Raw genomic sequence first — 20,048 nt, forward strand, 5'->3', positions numbered from 1 at the left:
CCAGGGGACAGGAAGTGATGAAATGCTGACTCTGGGTTTCTGGAACTTTAATGGGTTTTTTCTTGGTCTCTCTCTCTCTCTCTCCCTGTAGTCCAGCACCCGATCTCCCTCCGGTTAAACAGACATTTCACAGAGAACCTTTCACGCACCGATTCCAGAGACGCCGAACAGCTCCGCAAAGAAGTTTCCGATAACGTGAGTGTGTCATTGTTTTTATCAGTGAACATAGGACTGTGTGAAGGATGACTGTGTCACTGAAAACTCTTATCTGCTTTTTTACATCCAGCTCAACGAGGTTTACAAACAGGTTCCCGGAGTCCAGAAGGTCCAGAAAACCTCGTTCAGGTGAGACGAGTCAAAGGAATACTTCACCAAAATATCATGATCTGTATTTTAGTTTTTTCTCTGTGTTAATTTGAATTCTTGTGTGCTTCTAACAAGACTTCATGGTGAATAAAGGATCAAAACTGAGGTGAATTAAAGGATTTGCAGGGTTTAAAAGTCCTGTCTTTATGAAGCAGTGAGCATAAATCTGGATGCATGAGGCTTTCATCTTTCTACATGAAAACCATTCCTTCTCAATTAATTGCAATTTCTTTAAGGTTTTTAAGGGAGGCGAGTAAAAAGAGAATTACTTATAGTGCAGCTCAAGCATGTTGGAATGATTTTTGGACTGTAAAAAAATTGTAAAATATGGTATTCTTCATATTTTCTAAATGGAAATGTAATTCTCACTTACTTTGGTTCTTACAGGATGCAGAGAAATGCTGGAAAAAGGTCAAATTCAAATTTTTACATAAAATGAAGAGAATATTGAAGTTTCTTCTCGATTTAAGGTCTTGTATTCACGTCTAACGTTTTGTGTTTTCAGGCAGGAGTACGCCATCATGGACACCGTCCTCACCGCTCCTCGCAGCACTTTCCCCGATATCGTCAAACTCACGGAGAAAAACGTGCAGTCTGGAAACGTGAACGACCTCAAAGTCGTGCCGGGATATTACACCGTGGCCACAGACAGAGGCGAGCATTTACTGCATAATATAATATACTGTATTTCGGATTATTATTCTAGCTTTAAATTCAGAAGTTCTTAAATCCCGTTCTTTTGTAAAATAAGGAAATACTATGGTCTTAAACACTCCTTTAAAACTATGCATTAAGATGTTGCTTCATTAAAAGTACTGAAGAATTATCCCAAAAATGTACTTAAACGATCAAAAATAGAAAAAAGTCGGTATGCTAATCGGCTTTTATCGTAGAATTACATTATGGTAGATTAATATTCTGTTTTTATCACTAACAAATAATACAAATAAACACTTGCACGTTATTTTAATTTTGCATTTGTCGTCAAATGTGAGCCGATTTGAACAAAGAGTATCATCAGAATTGCCTGAATTGATTTACCTTGGTTGGTGATTGGCTTATGGTAAAACATCCCAAAGAAACATTATGACATCACAAAGGGCCCAAATTCTATAAATAAATGAATAAAAGTTACAGAGCCGTGTGAGATGTGAATAGTTCAATTAAAAGCAGAGGCAAAAAGGAATGTCTTCAGGCTGGATTTAAAAGTAGTCAGAGTCGCAGCGGACCTGCAGGTTTCTGGGAGTACTTGAGTAAAGTAAAATAGTAATTAATTGCAATACTAGAGCAAATGTACTTTGAACTGATTTACTAAATGTCGTATTATCCGCCATTCCTCTGCAGAGGCTGTGGGAGCCGTGGAGTTTCAGGAAGGCGTGGAGTCTGTAGACGTCCACGTGCCGCTCTTCGTCAAAGATGAAGACGATGATAAGAAGCAGCTGCTAGTGGAGGCCGTGGACGTCCCGCTGGGCATCGCTGAGATCGGGAAGCGCCTGGTCAACATCACCATCATCAAAGAGCACGGTGACTAAAGACACTAATCATACGTCTGGTTCTTTAGGCTGAATGAGGATATATCACTCTGAAGGGATCTTATGGCTCTGTTCCTTTCCGAGAGCCGTTCAAAAGAGACGTTTTTTTTAAGTGGCGCTGGAGATCATTTGTTGACCCTGCTTTAAATGATATTTTGGCTTAACAAATGTTGCACTCATGCTTTATCATTGCTTATGTTTTTGCTGAAGTGCATCCAAATGCTGCTTTTCACATCTCACTCCTCGGGCCTAAACCTAACCAATCAGAGTAGGGGCGGGTCTTCACGGAATACGCTTGGGGAACAAAATCAAGCTTTTTCACTGTTCACGTAAAGACAAGTGGATTTATGTTAGGCAGTGAACCAACGATAAAAAGAACAGCTCTCCCCGAGTACTGTCAGGATTGGGGAAAAGGTAGGACCCAAATGCAGACTACAAAAAGGTAAAAAAGTTCTATCAACAAAAAGCGAGCTTTATTCAAAAGCCGATGACAAAAAACATGACATGATCACAACGGTAGCACAAGGAAGAAACATACCCGAAAAACTGACCGTGACTGACATGGAGGGAGACAGGAAAGACAAACAATGAACCAACAGGGGAACACGGGGAAAGACAAGACCAGGGTTGCGTTCCAATTGTCCATTTAGCTTAGGATCCTTCCTAACCGAGTGAAATGACCCTCAGTGGCAGCCATGATAAGTGCCGTTCCAATTCTCTAAATGATAGGAAAGGAGGTTTCAAACTTCCTTTATAACCTCCTTTAGCTTAGGAACCACTGGACCTTCCTAAGATTTTTTTAAAGCCGCTTTGTGGACGTACTCGCTTTTCGCCGAACTGCATTGTGGGGAAGCGAAGCGAAGATTTTACAGGATTTACAGGACAGACGCACAAAATGACGTCCGCTGGCGCATCATAAACACGTCGGATGGTGAAAGTGCATTCGGATTCTCTAAAGCACTGCAGTCTCTTCTCCTAAATCCTTTTGAATTCTCCTATCCACTATCCCTTGACGTTTCACTCAGAGGTCAAGGAATAGGAGGTAGGGTTAGAATTTAGGAGCTGATTTTTGGATTATCGGAACGCAACCTAAATACAGAGAGGGGTAATCACAGAACAAGACACAGCTGGGCAGGGGAGGCAGAAACACAAGGGCAACAGGTGAACACAATCAGACAATCAGACACAGGAGGGCAAACACAGAGACAGGAATCAACAGACAAGACAGGGGTTGAACACTTTTCTAAATAAAACTGGAAACCAGAGACAGACAAAACACAACACAGACAGACCGTGACAAGTACGACTCGGTTCCCTTCGTTCGTGCAAAGAGCCGTTCAAAAGATTCGGATCGTTCGTGAATCACTAATCTACATGTTCAAGATTCAAGATTTCAAGGCTTTTATCATCACTTGTACATAGTGTAGCTACAGTGTAGATCTCAAGTCTGACGCTCCTCCAACAGAGCAACACAATAAACAGATCAAATGGTTAAAATAGTGCTCGGAGAGTCTGTAAACAAGTCATTGTATTGACCTATGAAAACGTTGTCATTTTTCCGTTGTTCAAAATGTAAGAAGTCAAAGTAAAAAGTCGTCAGAAAAAGAAGTAGTGGAGTAAAGTACTGATACCAGAAACATGTACTGAAGTTCAGTAACAAAGTATTTGTACTCCTCTACTTCCCACCTCTGACGATATACTCCTCTTCCTCTTCATCGTCCTCTTCCTCGTCCAGCCTCCAGCATGGGTGTTAATGGGTGTTATTTGAATCTGCTTGTTTCAGTGCCAAAACACTCGAACACGGGACATCTATAAAGATAATTGTCTAGTCAATGCTTTCAGACTTTCGCCAAGCGAGGCAGTTTCCCTATAGACCCTTTCTGCGGATCGTTTGTTGACAATATATCTTCCTCTTCCTCTTCCTCTTCCTCAGCCTCCAGCATCTTCTCCTTCCTGCAGCCGGCGTACACGTACAGCCGGTCGGACGGAGTCGCCAACATCCCGATCAGCCGAGAGATCATCGAGAACGGACGAACGCAAGTGACCTACCGATCACGAGACCAAACGGCTAAAGACAAGAAGGTGAGCGGCTCACATCTAGCTCTCCGTCCCTGTGCACACAAAGGCTTTCTAGAAGCATCCTCCACTGCTGAGAGACAAACACCGTGATCACACGTAACTCGTTACACATGGTGTGTTAGCTTTCTTAGTTTTTCCTTATTTTCAATAATACAAACAGTCGTAAATTAATGAGTTGATGAGCGAGAACAAATTGAATTTCGAAAAGAGGGAGAAAAGCCAACATTTGTCTCCTCTTCTTCATGTCTCCTCTAAATCAACATGTGTCCCCTCTTCTTCATGTCTCTTCTACATCAACATGTGTCCCCTCTTCTTCATGTCTCTTCTACATCAACATGTGTCCACTCTTCTTCATGTCTCTTCTACATCAACATGTGTCTCCTCTTCTTCATGTCTCTTCTACATCAACATGTGTCCCCTCTTCTTCATGTCTCTTCTACATCAACATGTTTCCCCTCTTCTTCATGTCTCTTCTACATCAACATGTGTCCCCTCTTCTTCATGTCTCTTCTACATCAACATGTGTCCCCTCTTCTCCATGTCTCTTCTACATCAACATGGGTCCCCTCTTCTCCATGTCTCTTCTACATCAACATGTGTCCCCTCTTCTCCATGTCTCTTCTACATCAACATGTGTCCCCTCTTCTCCATGTCTCTTCTACATCAACATGTGTCCCCTCTTCTTCATGTCTCTTCTACATCAACATGGGTCCCCTCTTCTCCATGTCTCTTCTACATCAAAATGTGTCCCCTCTTCTCCATGTCTCTTCTACATCAACATGTGTCCCCTCTTCTCCATGTCTCTTCTACATCAACATGTGTCCCCTCTTCTCCATGTCTCTTCTACATCAACATGTGTCCCCTCTTCTTCATGTCTCTTCTACATCAACATGTGTCCCCTCTTCCTCATGTCTCTTCTACATCAACATGTGTCCCCTCTTCTCCATGTCTCTTCTACATCAACATGTGTCCCCTCTTCTTCATGTCTCTTCTACATCAACATGTGTCCCCTCTTCTCCATGTCTCTTCTACATCAACATGTGTCCCCTCTTCTCCATGTCTCTTCTACATCAACATGTGTCCCCTCTTCTCCATGTCTCTTCTACATCAACATGTGTCCCCTCTTCTTCATGTCTCTTCTACATCAACATGTGTCCCCTCTTCTCCATGTCTCTTCTACATCAACATGTGTCCCCTCTTCTTCATGTCTCTTCTACATCAACATGTGTCCCCTCTTCTCCATGTCTCTTCTACATCAACATGTGTCCCCTCTTCTTCATGTCTCTTCTACATCAACATGTGTCCCCTCTTCTTCATGTCTCTTCTACATCAACATGTGTCCCCTCTGTGGAAAGAGACTCTGAAAGATTCTTTCTCTTTTTGATCCATTTCTATAAAAACCTGTCTGAAAATGAGCTGATCAGATTTTGGCCATTTATGATGTCATAACGATGTTTTGTCTTGTGTAACCATTAGCCAATCAGCAATTATGGGTAATGCTGCAATGATCTGTTTGGTGTTTCAGCCAATCAGAGACAGGCTCTGGATATATCTGAGACCTGTGAGATATTGATGAAACACAGTATAATAGGGGACCTTTAATGCAAAAAGACAGCGCCACAGCCTCCCATGTTCCTTACCTGTTCTTCTCTTGTGTGTTTTAGGACTACATCCACGTGGAAGGAGACCTGAGCTACGGTCCTGATGAGACCCAGAAATTAGTTCCCGTCCGCCTGCTGGAGCTCAGCGAGAAAGACGGCCTTCTAGATGAAAAGCAGGTCCGGCAGTTTGTGATGGACCTCAGTAACCCGAGACAGGGAGCCAAACTGGGACGCTACCCGAGAACCACCGTCACCATCACAGACCTGCCAGGTGAATTAGAGGGGACCTATTATGCAAAATCCACTTCTCCATGTCTCTTCTACATCAACATGTGTCCCCTCTTCTTCATGTCTCTTCTACATCAACATGTGTCCCCTCTTCTTCATGTCTCTTCTACATCAACATGTGTCCCCTCTTCTTCATGTCTCTTCTACATCAACATGTGTCCCCTCTTCTTCATGTCTCTTCTACATCACCATGTGTCCCCTCTTCTCCATGTCTCTTCTACATCAACATGTGTCCCCTCTTCTTCATGTCTCTTCTACATCAACATGTGTCCTCTCTTCTCCATGTCTCTTCTACATCAACATGTGTCCCCTCTTCTCCATGTCTCTTCTACATCAACATGTGTCCCCTCTTCTCCATGTCTCTTCTACATCAACATGTGTCCCCTCTTCTTCATGTCTCTTCTACATCAACATGTGTCCCCTCTTCTTCATGTCTCTTCTACATCAACATGTGTCCCCTCTTCTCCATGTCTCTTCTACATCAACATGTGTCCCCTCTTCTTCATGTCTCTTCTACATCAACATGTGTCCCCTCTTCTTCATGTCTCTTCTACATCAACATGTGTCCCCTCTGTGGAAAGAGACTCTGAAAGTTTCAGGAACAAAGATTCTCTCTCTTTTTGATCAATTTCTATAAAAACCTGTCTGAAAATGAGCTGATCAGATTTTGGCCACTTTATGATGTCATAACGATTTTTTGTCTCGTGTAACCATTAGCCAATCAGCAACCAAGGTAACCCCCCCCCCCCCCCCCCCTCCTTATCACCTGAACCTCCTCCTAGAGCACCATTGAGTTCTTTGTAACCAAATGTCTCTCAGAGGGGCGTGGGGAGGGGCTCCTTATTTTCATCTAGAGTAACAGACAGAGAATCAGCACTTTGGAAACAGGGCTGAAACAGAGGGGATTATGGGTAATGCTGCAATGATCTGTTTGGTGTTTCAGCCAATCAGAGACAGGCTCTGGATATATCTGAGACCTGTGAGATATTGATGAAACACAGTATAGTAGGGGACCTTTAATGCAAAAAGACAGATTTTTAAAACGGACCGTAAGCACTGTGATCAGTTACTGCGTAGCTACGATAGTGACACAGCTTTTTAAGTATACAAAATGGAGGTCCATCACTTTACCCTCGAATGGGTAGTATCAGAGCCACATTTACACACATATGAAACCCTAAGAAGTAGCTTAAAGGGTTGGGAGGTTACACAATGACTAGTCCATTGGTTAGGCTTTCATTTGTTTCATATTTCATATCAGCATTCTTTACAACACATGCATAGGCCTAAAGCTAAGTATTTGATTCACATGTTCCACGATGTATACTACTATGAACATATATATATATATTGCATTGTCTTACCCTTGCTTATGGCCTTCTGGACAAATACTGACTTTGTTGAAGGTCACCTCTCGTTCTGTGGCAAGGAGACGTGTCCATGTGTTTCAAACTGGAAGACATTCTTTGTAACATAGGTACAAATATTACAAGACTCTGTTCATTGTTACTATAACGGCACTTCGTTTCAGATTCAAACACCACAGCTATTCACAGATACCGTCTTATCGCCGTCTTCCCCTTTCTTTTCAGCTTTCAAACTTTCATAGGTTTTATCGTCATATGTACAAAGCTACAGAGTAGAAATGGCAATGAAGCTCCTCCAACAATGCAACATGTATAATAGAATACAAAAATACACAAATAAAAAATAGTGCAAGAATAAGTATTTGATCCCTTGCCGATTTTTTTAATTTGCATACATACAAAGAAATGAACAGTCTATAATTGTAATGGGAGTTTTATTTGACTAATGAGAGACAGAATATCAAAAAGAGAATCCAGAAATGTACATTCTATGCATTTAACTGTGGTAAATAAATATTTGAATAAACCTACAATGATAGACTGTTCATTTCTTTGTGGGTACATTCACTAAATCTGCAGAGGATGTACATTAAGACAGAATTAAATACGGTTTAAAAATATTTCCCCCTTTATCTCGTTATATCCAGAGCCCAGTGTGATGAATTTCAAAAAGGGAACCCAGAACTTCACCACCTCCGACCCGACCTACTCCGTCCCCGTGGTCCGCACTCGAAACCCAAACAGCCCGGCGACGGTGAAGTGGAGAACCAAGAAGTCTCAGCGCCTCGACCTCTCCGGCGTCCTGAAGTTCAACCCCGGAGAGACGGAGAAGGAAATCGTGATCGACCCGAAGTCCAAACCCGGCCCCGTGACGGCCGAAACTATCCAGCTGGAGCTGTTCGACCCGAGCAGCAACGCCTCTGTCGGAGAGAGGAAGACCACGCTGATCAACATCATCGATGGAGGTAAGAGAGAGGAGATACCAGCCCAAAGATATTATCAAAATCATGATATCTTTGCCCAGTGATAATTCAGAATCAGAATACCTTTATTAGTCCCACAGAGGGGAAATGTACATTGTTACAGCAGAAAAAGAGCCAAAGACGGCTTAATGTTACCTAAGAAGCATGCATACAAAAATATTAAAGATTAAAAACATCCTGAAACAGTTCTGAGGAGCATTTTTTGTCAGAGATTCATAAAGTACTGGAAAACTAATGTGCATCAGTCACTGCGTAGCTACACTAGTGACACAGCTTTCTAAGTTTATCACATGGCTTAGTTGAATACTCGATTCTGATTGGTCAATTCAGAACACGTGACATGTTGTTAATCCAGTAGTGCAGACCGCTGTCATGGATTTATTGACCGTTGTTAAGGACGCTCACATCTGCACAAAGAAGTTCGGTCGATTTAACTTTATACAGTTTGGCTGAAAAGCAAACAGCATGCAAACTGGGACAAGAAAGCAGCGGAGAAGTAACGGGCAGAAAGCCTCCTTTTTACGCAGCGGTCCAGACATAGACATCAAACAGCGACACATGTTCAGTGTGCAGTTACTTTGGCATCAGGGCAGGGATATCTAGATACTTTCCAAGGTTTGACATAATGAATTGTGCTACTTTTAAAGCAAGCAGCGATGTTTTCAAATCTGTAATCAAAAAGCTCCTCAAAAACGCTATCGAAGCAGTTCCTGCCGTTGCTACGTTAGTTCAAACCGTAACAACGGACTATTTTTTTTAGCGGATGCATGTAAATTTAAATCAATACATACAACTATTTTTTAAATCAATAAAAACATTTTCTAAATCCATAAAAGCATTTAAATTAATATTGGGAGTCATGTTGTTACTTTGTTGAGAATGTGGCCGTGTGATGAGCGGGATAATGTGCAGCGAGGCGGTCATTATGAAGAACACCCTTCATGCTGATCAAGGTCCCTGCGCCTCCTGATCAGCGGGTCGGGTGTTCTTTTCCCCATAATGACCGCCTCGCTGCACATCATCCCTTACATAACAAATGGAGCTCCATCACTTCACCCTCCGATGGCTAGTATCAGAGCCACATCTACACACATATGAAACCCAAAGAGGTAGCTTACATTCACCATCAGGTTACAGATTCAAATCATAGACACACAGATTATTTTATACATTTATGTCCATTGCAAGAAAGGGAAAAAAGATATCTGGATGAGAGCGGTTTCGTATTTATATTTTATTTGATGAGAGAAAGGGACAATCTAAAGCAGAAGGACCTCCTGTCTAGATGGACGTTATCATTTCTTTTGGCTAATTTTGTCCGATTGTCTGCCTTCCCCTCCCAGGAAGTCCCAGATCTCCGGTGTTGGCCCAGGTGCAGCAGAAGGGCAGATCCAGTTCCCCCGGCGGCCACCTTCTCTCCCCCGAAAATCTCAAGGCCAAAGCAACCGGACCCCGAAACATCCGCCTCAACTGGGACCCTCCGCCTGGGAACCCCCAGGGGTACAAGGTACGTCCCATCAGAGGGGGGGAGTATGGAGTACAAATGCTTTGTTACTGTACTTAAGTACATTGTTCTGTTATCAGTACTTTACTCCACTACTTATTCTTCTGACGAGTTCTTACTTTCTACTTCTTACATGTTGAACACAAATACCTGTACTTTCTACTTCTTACATGTTGAACTCAAATACCTGTACTTTCTACTTCTTACATGTTGAACACAAATACCTGTACTTTCTACTTCTTACATGTTGAACTCAAATACCTGTACTTTCTACTTCTTACATGTTGAACTCAAATACCTGTACTTTCTACTTCTTACATGTTGAACACAAATACCTGTACTTTCTACTTCTTATATTTTGAACACAAATACCTGTACTTTCTACTTCTCACATGTTGAACACAAATACCTGTACTTTCTACTTCTCACATGTTGAACCCAAATACCTGTACTTTCTACTTCTTACATGTTGAACACAAATACCTGTACTTTCTACTTCTTAGATTTTGAACACAAATACCTGTACTTTCTACTTCTCACATGTTGAACACAAATACCTGTACTTTCTACTTCTTACATGTTGAACACAAATACCTGTACTTTCTACTTCTTACATGTTGAACACAAATACCTGTACTTTCTACTTTTTACATGTTGAACACAAATACCTGTACTTTCTACTTCTTACATTTTGAACACAAATACCTGAACTTTCTACTTCTCTCATGTTGAACACAAATACCTGTACTTTCTACTTCTCACATGTTGAACACAAATACCTGTACTTTCTACTTCTTACATGTTGAACTCAAATACCTGTACTTTCTACTTCTCTCATGTTGAACACAAATACCTGTACTTTCTACTTCTCACATGTTGAACACAAATACCTGTACTTTCTACTTCTTACATGTTGAACACAAATACCTGTACTTTCTACTTCTCACATGTTGAACTCAAATACCTGTACTTTCTACTTCTCACATGTTGAACACAAATACCTGTACTTTCTACTTCTTACATGTTGAACTCAAATACCTGTACTTTCTACTTCTTACATGTTGAACACAAATACCTGTACTTTCTACTTCTTACATGTTGAACACAAATACCTGTACTTTCTACTTCTCACATGTTGAACACAAATACCTGTACTTTCTACTTCTTACATGTTGAACTCAAATACCTGTACTTTCTACTTCTCTCATGTTGAACACAAATACCTGTACTTTCTACTTCTCACATGTTGAACACAAATACCTGTACTTTCTACTTCTTACATGTTGAACACAAATACCTGTACTTTCTACTTCTCACATGTTGAACACAAATACCTGTACTTTCTACTTCTTACATGTTGAACTCAAATACCTGTACTTTCTACTTCTCACATGTTGAACTCAAATACCTGTACTTTCTACTTCTCACATGTTGAACTCAAATACCTGTACTTTCTACTTCTCACATGTTGAACACAAATACCTGTACTTTCTACTTCTTACATGTTGAACTCAAATACCTGTACTTTCTACTTCTTACATGTTGAACTCAAATACCTGTACTTTCTACTTCTTACATGTTGAACACAAATACCTGTACTTTCTACTTCTTACATGTTGAACTCAAATACCTGTACTTTCTACTTCTTACATGTTGAACTCAAATACCTGTACTTTCTACTTCTTACATGTTGAACTCAAATACCTGTACTTTCTACTTCTTACATGTTGAACTCAAATACCTGTACTTTCTACTTCTTACATGTTGAACACAAATACCTGTACTTTCTACTTCTCACATGTTGAACACAAATACCTGTACTTTCTACTTCTTACATGTTGAACTCAAATACCTGTACTTTCTACTTCTTACATGTTGAACTCAAATACCTGTACTTTCTACTTCTTACATGTTGAACTCAAATACCTGAACTTTCTACTTCTTACATGTTGAACTCAAATACCTGTACTTTCTACTTCTTACATGTTGAACACAAATACCTGTACTTTCTACTTCTCTCATTTTCCAAACAGGCTGGTTCCTTTAGTCTGAATGTGTGTTTGGTGGCGTGATCATTATTATTTAGAGTCATTGCGTGCCTATTGATTTGAACACGATCCGTGTATCCATCATTTCCTGGTCTTCTCTAAAGAAGAGGGACCAATGAAAACGTTGTCATGTTGCCGTTGGTCACCATGGAAACATTCATTAGCTAACAATGACATTATTGTTCTATTAATATAAAGGGAGGTCAGGTACTCTTTAAAACAGCTGCTAGTTATGGGTACTTTTTACTGAAGTACATTTCAAAGCCTCTTTACTTTCACTTGAGTAAAGAAGTTTAGTCAGTACTTTCACCAGAGTATTTTTAAACATGAGTGTCTGTACCTCTACTTGAGTAAAGGATGTGTGTACTTTTGCCATCTGTGTATTTCACTATTGTTTCCATGTTTCAGGTAAAGTACTGGATCTATGGCGACCCGGAGGAAGACGCCAAAGTGATGGATGTGAAGACGCCTCAGGCTGAGCTGACCAGCCTGTACCCGTACTGCGACTATGAGACGAGGGTCTGCGCGTACAACGCCATGGGAGACGGATACGATACAGACATGGTGCCCTGTCAAACACTGGAGGACGGTAACTACTCAGAATTTACTATACTGGTGTTTATAAAAGGAGATACCAGACGAAAATATTATCAAAATTATGATATCTTGTAGAGAATCAATGGATTTTTTATTTTTTTTAATGTGATTTTATCTTCTGGATTGGGGTGAACCAGTTATTCTTAAAAACATCAACATTTGAACACTGATTTAGTGACTAAACATTGATTCTTTACACGTTAAGGACTAGTAAAATGCCATGTCTAGCTGACAATGTGCTCTATAAATAAACGTACCTTACCTTAGTTTGAACATAAAAACTTTTCCCGTGTTGGTTTTTCTTCAGTTCCCGGTGAACCTGGACGTCTGGCCTTCAACGTGATCAGCCCGACGGTCACTCAGGTCAGCTGGGGTGAACCTGCCGAAACCAACGGGAACATCACGGCGTACGAAGTAATCTACACCCCCATCGGCGAGGACACGAGTAAGAACCAAACCTCAAGAGTTTATCTATATATTAGCATCGTGTCATTTTCATATTTAAAGGTCTCCTATCATGCAAAATGCACTTCCTGATGTCTTCTCTACATCACCACGTGTCCATGGTGTGTCCCCGGTGTGTCCCCGGTGTGTCCCCCGTGTGTCAGGAGACTCACAAAGGGTCGGAAAATAAACCCCTCTCTCTTCTCCTCCGTACCCACATCTCTAAAAACGGGGGAGCATCGGAGCTGAACCAGATTTTCTGCGTCATGACGACATTACTAAAATGTGGGCGGGCTTTACACCCACGGACCAATCAGAAACGTTGCTGTCAGAAACAATGAGACGTGTTCTGGAAGTAATATGGTCTGTGTTTACATTAGCATGCTAACACTCAGAGCTAACCTGTGCTGGAGAGAGTGTGTGTGAAGAAGCAGGAAATCAAAAGGAAGTCACCTTGTGGTAAACCTGAGAGAGAGAGAGAGTTTGAGCTCCATCCTGTTTCAGAGAGGATCCTTGATGTGGTTTGGAACATGATGTGGAGTTTCTTCACGGCAGCATTTAGCATTTTTTTTAAAGCTACAGACCCTGAATCTGCACTTCTCTAACAGGAAGTGAAATAGAGGGATATGAGGCTTGAATGGTTGATCTGTTTGGTATTTTGAGCAAAACACTTCATGGACATGTTTTTTATATATTTGTATATATCTGAGACCTATAATATATGCCTGAATACAGTATAATAGGAGACCTTTAAACCAATACTCTCTCCTCACAGAGCCAGAGGGCGCCGCTAAGAAGATAAAGATCGACAACCCGAAGAAGCGCATGCTGCTGATCGAGAACCTGCAGCGCGCCCAGACCTACCAGTACAAAGTCCGGGCCATGAACAGCATGGGCTGGGGTCCATTCAGAGACGCCACCCTCAACCTGGCATCGCAGCCCGCAAGACCTCTGTCCAGTAAGTATGGGGCCAACACAGACTTCAGTTTCAGTCGGAAACACAAGAGATTTAAGACTAAAACTAAAAATATGAGACTAAATTCAAAGGTGTTATCGTCATATGCTCTAAGCTACAGTGCAGAAATGGCAATGAAATTATTCTGACCTGAGCTCCTCCAACAATGCAACATATAAAAAAATACACAAATACAAAATATAAATTGTGCAAAAAGTCTATATATATGTCAACAGAATATGAAATTAAATAATGTACATTAAAGGTGGGGTATGTCCTTTATTTCAGAAACACTTTTTGTTATATTCCATGGAATGCTCTTAACATCGATAGCAATGAATATATTAAATGCTTTGACAAAAAATACATACAAACATTTCACCTCTGGAAGCCGTTGCGCTGTAAAAAGCACGACCAATCATCTGAGCCGGCTAAAGTAACTGGATGGCCTACCTGCCTGTCAGCCTTCCATCTGTGCACAAACTGATCTCGTGCCCTCATTGGTCATGTGCACGTTCGTGTGTGTTGGAGGAGGGGCTCTGGAAGGAAGTGGCAGATTCTTTCCGGTTGTGTATTTTCAAATTCTAGCCACCCGAGCTGGTTTCTCCGAAGTTGCCTACCCCGCCTTTTAAGAAAAAATGTAATACGGTTTAATGCATCGATAACTATTTATATAAATAAGTAGATTGCAAGATGACGAACAGGAATGTTTATTGGGGCAACAAAACAAGTAATAGAAGGGAAATAGAAGGGCATAAAATTGCCCTGAGGTTAAAAGTGAAGTAGGATTTGGAATTGGAAATCTTAGAAACCAACAAACATGAATAAGAGACTTAATCGTTTGAATAAATGTAATTAATTCTCTGTGAAATATTAAACTTGTATCACTGTAAAACATTTAGTGTAGCCCATAAGCAAAAACAGATTTTAATATTTGCACCCTGGTAAGACAGGGCAAATCAAATAAAAAGACGCAAAGCCATTTTAAAGTGTAATCAAGTTTAGACGTTAAGAAAACATTAGAACAGTTTGAGATTGGAAATAAAATGAGCTGTTATTAAAAGCAATGATTAGAAAGAGCCAAATAACAGATAACACATTTAAAAAGTGTGCAATATGGTTGAGTTTGAACTTACAATCGTCTCTCTGAATTAATTGATCAAAGCTCGAAGATCTCTTCTGCCATATTCTCCTCAAATAAAATCAATAAATTATTCCTTGGCCTTCAAAAAATGTTGATTTCTTACAACTAGTCGTGATCACACCCAGCCACGCCCAGAATAAATATTATTATACGTTCCCTGCCAATATATTTACCTCCTTCTCCTCCTGTCCCGATAGTTCCCATCATCCCAGATATCCCCATCATCGACGCTGAGGCTGGAGACGAGTACGACAGCTACCTGATGTACAGCAGCGAGGTGATGAAGTCTCCTGCAGGATCCAAGACTCCCAGCGTCTCCGGAGATGGTGGGTAATCAAAGGAGCTTACAGCTACTGCTTCATTCTGATGCTTTTTGGAAAGATGGATGTGACTGCCAGGCCTGTGAGCGATCGCTTTAATGTGGATCCAATTATTCTGGATTTATCAACGTCTTTGTTCCTGTTGTCACGTTTTTGATGTGCTCTGTCAGAAGGGGAAAATGTCCAAAAAACATATTCCTCTTTCTCAATTCTCCGTTTTTCTACTACTAATTTCACCAGAGGGGCTTTGAGGAAGAGCTGGAAAGATTTATGACTTCTTTCTGGCAGGCAACGCCTCACGAAATGTGCTTCCAATACATCCCCAGATATCTGCAATACTAGTGCTTTACGATTACAAACCGCAAGGCCTCTCCTCGTTTCAATCTGCTGCCGCTCTTCTTCGTTCTGCAGACCTTGTTTTATTTCTCTGGGAGTTAATGCTGATGTTGCTCCTCGTCTCCAAGAGAAACATATATATCGTCGCTGTCAGGCGGAAAACCTGGAGAGCCCACAACTTTCTGTTTAGGAAATAAAGAAATGAATACAACCTTTTAAAGTAATTGAACAGGATGTTGTCGAATTGATATCCTTTTGTTAGCTCTTCATGTTTATGTCTAACAGCTTTTTAAAAAACGAATTGTATTCAAGATCATTCTCAGCTCCTGTGAGGTGATGGGATGGTTTTACAGCATCCTCTGTTAGAGACTAAACAGGATGACATGATAATGAAATCTGATATGAGGACATTTTTAATAACTTTCACATTTAGAAAAAACAAGTTAACCAGAGAACAACTCAGTTAACCGGTCAGTGTGCTGATTCAACCCAGTCTCACGGCATTTCCTGTTATAGTCACGAAATGTATTTATTGATTCGTGTTCACCAACACTATTTCCCCTTTTTTTTTTTTGTGTCACACAGAACGATTTGAAAAGCAATGTAGATAATAACAAATTAGAAGGAAAAACTGATTTTAAAAATACAGATGTCAGTATTCTGAGGCTCTGAGCCATTTATTTTTCTCATAGACGGCAAAAAAGGTCCGACATTATACAATTTAAAATAAAAACAATAATCGTGGCTTGATATTGAGTAAGAAGATGTTTTTATGAACCACACAGCTTCTGGTCTTCCAAGACCCGACCGGACAAAAAGACGTGGTGCAGGCACGAAACACACTACCAATAGAAATACATTGCTTTTAAAATCGTTCTGTGTGACACGAAAAAAAGGGGAAAATCGTGTTGGTGAACAGGAATCAATAGATTACATTACTTTCGTAACTATAACACGAAATGCCGTGAGACTGGGTTGCATATTTAATAATTCTGTTGAGTGCTGTGGTGAAGATGCTCTGCTATGAGGAGCTACGAAAAAGAAAAGAAAAAATATGAGCCGAACGGACTAAAGCTCATGAGGACACTTTATAATAACTCTCACTGACAGAAGACTGAGGTCCACAGTTCTGACATTTAGAAAGACTAGTTAAACAGAGACTAACTCAGTTAACCTGTCAGTGTGCTGATTAGCTAGCAAACATGAGCTATTTAGCTAGCGAACGTTAGCTATTTAGCTAACGTTTGCTAGCTACATAGTTTGCTAGCATGCTACCATACTTTCCCATCAAACAAGCTAGCTAGCAAATGTTAGCTACCCATCTAGCTATCTCCAAATGAGTGGCTAATTTACTGACCAAACTCAGTTCAGTCAATGTGATAGTAAGCTAACAAACGTCCGCTAGCTACCTACCTAGTTAGCTAGCTTACCTTAACTATCCATCTAGCTATCACCAAATAGGTGGATCTCATCATTTAAATTTGAATGATTATTTAACAGCCTATGGTAAGACTTGCAGTGTGGACCTGTGTTCAGGCAGTGAGAGTAATTATAAAAACATTGACGTGTTATCCTACAAACACAACTTATTATAAAAAAGAAAAAAATACGAAATATGAAAAGTTTTCCGCCCGACAGCAAAAATAAACAATTCCTTGATCATATTATCCCATTTCCTAGTTTGACAGCTCTTCTTTTAGTAAACTAATGTTACACTAAAGCCACCCGTTGACTCTTCCTCGCCTCCAATCTATCCTCCGCCTGCTTGCTTCCCTCTCTGACCCGAACACAAGGCTGGAACCATGTGAAGTTGGTCGGGTCCAACCTGGACCTGCGTAAGGTGTCGTGGAAAAGGCGAGTGGATGTCTTCCGGCTCAGCACCGACACCGAGGCCAGCTCCGACAGCGAGGCCCCCCGCCAAAACTACGCCAAAACACCGCGTCCAGGTGAAGACTCTCAGGCCGCAGACAGAGAAACAGCATGGCAGCTCTAATGCACGAGCGGCAGCCAGCGGGATCAGACATATCAACATTTGGCTGATTAATTTCGGGCTTCAGTCCCCAGAGAGGATCTCTGGCATCAACTGCCCCACCTCCAGTTGATGATCGGGGGCAGGCTTTTCTGTCTGTCCTGAGGTGGCGATCTGGAGGCAGCTTGATGTGTGTGTGTGTGTGTGTGTGTGTGTGTGTGTGTGTGTGTGTGTGTGTGTGTGTGTGTGTGTGTGTGTGTGTGTGTGTGAAAAGGCTAAACTGCGCGGCTGAAAGGAAATATTGGCTTCTGAATTAAATACAGTCTCGTTTCTGCAGGGCAGTTTCAGTGACGACACCTTCTCCTCGCAGCTGTTACGTGTTTTTTCTTGTTTGTATTTTATGTTCTGAGGCAAAGCACCTTATGAAATATCCTTGTTAGCATTTAGCAGGTTTCCACATTGAAAAGTAAAAGCAGCAACACTTTAGATCTGTAGATGAAGACATGTGGATGTCACCGACTAGACAAAAAACGTTAAAACTACAAACAAAGAAAATGCTAAATAATGAGTGCATCTGATGTCAAATTGAAAAGGCGTTCTACAGTTTGTTTTATTATTCTCATAGAAATAATGGAACCGAACCTGTTACGCACTACGAAGTTGGTCATTGCCTTCATTTGGAGGATAAGAGCTTCAAAACACTGATCTAGTCTAAAGGCCCTGACACACCAAGCTGACGCCAGAGGACACACCAATCTGACACCAAGCCGACACCAGAGGACACACCAAGCTGACACCAAGCTGACACCAGAGGACACACCAAGCTGACCCCAGAGGACACGTCCCGACAGACCCGTCTGTTGTCTCGCCTCACGTCTCCTGCTTCTTGGCCAACAGTCGCACTGGAACACACCGCAAAGACTTCAGCCGACGGCCAAGTAGCACGTACGAACTGCGCATGCGTGAGTGGCAATAACTCTCCTTACCAGCAGGCGGCGGTAGTGTGTATTCGTCATTCAAAAGAGACAACAACCGGAAGACAGAGAAGAAGAACAGACTACGTGATATAAACAAACAACAAATAGCGTGTGCGTTCCATTTTCACTCTCGTCCATCGAAAACATGTCTCGTGCGGTACTGGAGCTATCAGCCATTGGAGTGTTGCTTGCGGAAGACATTCTTCGTGCCTTCTTAAAGTGTTTGTTTACGTCCCTCACTTCCGTTTCGCTTCTCATGCACGGATTCGCTAGCTGAACATCCAATCAGAGTGCTTTATTTGTCCTACTGCCTGTGGCCGACGCACGGCCAATTCAACATGCTGAATCGGCCGTGCGTCGGCCATGAAAGGCCAAATAAGGCGTGTCATGGCCGACGGTGCGGGAAACACCAAATTGAGTTTGGGCGACAGGGCACGTCCGACTAACACCGACACGATAATCGGCCGTTTTCGTTAGTCGGACGACGAAGCGTGCCCTGTGAATCAGTGCATGAGAAGCAAAACAGTTGCTTGAGATGTATTATAGGCTAATATCAACATTACTGTTAGCTAAAAATACAGTACATATATATTTTATATAATATCTATTATCATATGATAATAGATATAAGTATCGTTACCTGGACATGGTCTTCCATTAATCTGAAATAGATGGTGCGCCTGTTGTGACCTCGGGAAATTGATTTCAACATATTAAACATCACCAAAAAAAGCACTATCTCTGACTCCATATTGAAACGTTTGAAAATATTTTGCCTGATGTCAGAAATTATTACCGGCACTTGTGACTACAGCTGGTTGCTAGGCGACGGGGGCGGCAAAAGGTAGGGATAACTGCCGGTGACGTACCAGGAAATGCTCCGTAGACCGTCTCATTTCGCATTCCGCGGAGGACCCACGTCGGTTGGGTCCTCAGGAGGATGCGGCCGCTGAATTGGGACACAGCTAATGTCTTCCGCAAGCAACACTCCAATGGCTGATAGCTCCAGTACCGCACGAAACATGTTTTCGATGGACGAGAGTGAAAATGGAACGCACACTCTATTTGTTGTTTGTTTATATCACGTAGTCTGTTCTTCTTCTCTGTCTTCCGGATGTTGCCTGTTTTTAATGACGAATACACACTACCGCCGCCTGCTGGTAAGGAGAGTTATTGCCACTCACGCATGCGCAGTTCGTCCGTACTCTGCTGAAATCTTTGCGGTGTGTTCCAGTGCGACACATGGCCAAGACGCAGGAGATCACGCCGACGCAACAGTCGGCGTCGGCATCGGCGAGTTCTCTGGTGACTGCTTGGTGTGTCAGGGCCGTTAGGTAAAATCAAGCTGAAATCAAGTATTCCTGTAGTTCTGTAATACTGTAGTTTCTCATTTGAATAAGTGCTATATAAACAATGTATGTTTATTATCAACCACACAAGATATGGTTTGAACCTTCATTGCACAACATTAGACTAATATAGCCTAACATCTAGCCTAAAATGCTACACAGAATATTTGTTATTTTGTAGTACATCAT

General features: G+C 41.6%; 1 protein-coding gene across 4 annotated transcripts in view; it reads left to right on the plus strand.

Annotated features, from left to right (window-relative positions):
- The window catches only part of itgb4 (integrin, beta 4), a 55,608-nt gene that overhangs the window by 24,812 nt on the left and 10,748 nt on the right, over positions 1-20,048 (plus strand). For all 4 annotated transcript variants that reach the window (XM_079660550.1, XM_079660549.1, XM_079660552.1 and 1 more), the window contains exons 21-33: positions 92-195; positions 287-345; positions 754-777; positions 872-1,020; positions 1,711-1,890; positions 3,832-3,980; positions 5,642-5,849; positions 7,881-8,198; positions 9,560-9,723; positions 12,177-12,357; positions 12,673-12,810; positions 13,585-13,767; positions 15,106-15,234. In XM_079660550.1, coding sequence (XP_079516676.1) covers positions 92-195; positions 287-345; positions 754-777; positions 872-1,020; positions 1,711-1,890; positions 3,832-3,980; positions 5,642-5,849; positions 7,881-8,198; positions 9,560-9,723; positions 12,177-12,357; positions 12,673-12,810; positions 13,585-13,767; positions 15,106-15,234 — 1,986 coding nt within the window. The remainder of the gene's footprint in view (positions 1-91; positions 196-286; positions 346-753; positions 778-871; positions 1,021-1,710; positions 1,891-3,831; positions 3,981-5,641; positions 5,850-7,880; positions 8,199-9,559; positions 9,724-12,176; positions 12,358-12,672; positions 12,811-13,584; positions 13,768-15,105; positions 15,235-20,048) is intronic.

This window comes from Notothenia rossii, assembly GCF_949606895.1.
Source record: "Notothenia rossii genome assembly, chromosome: 11".
NCBI lineage: Eukaryota > Metazoa > Chordata > Actinopteri > Perciformes > Nototheniidae > Notothenia > Notothenia rossii.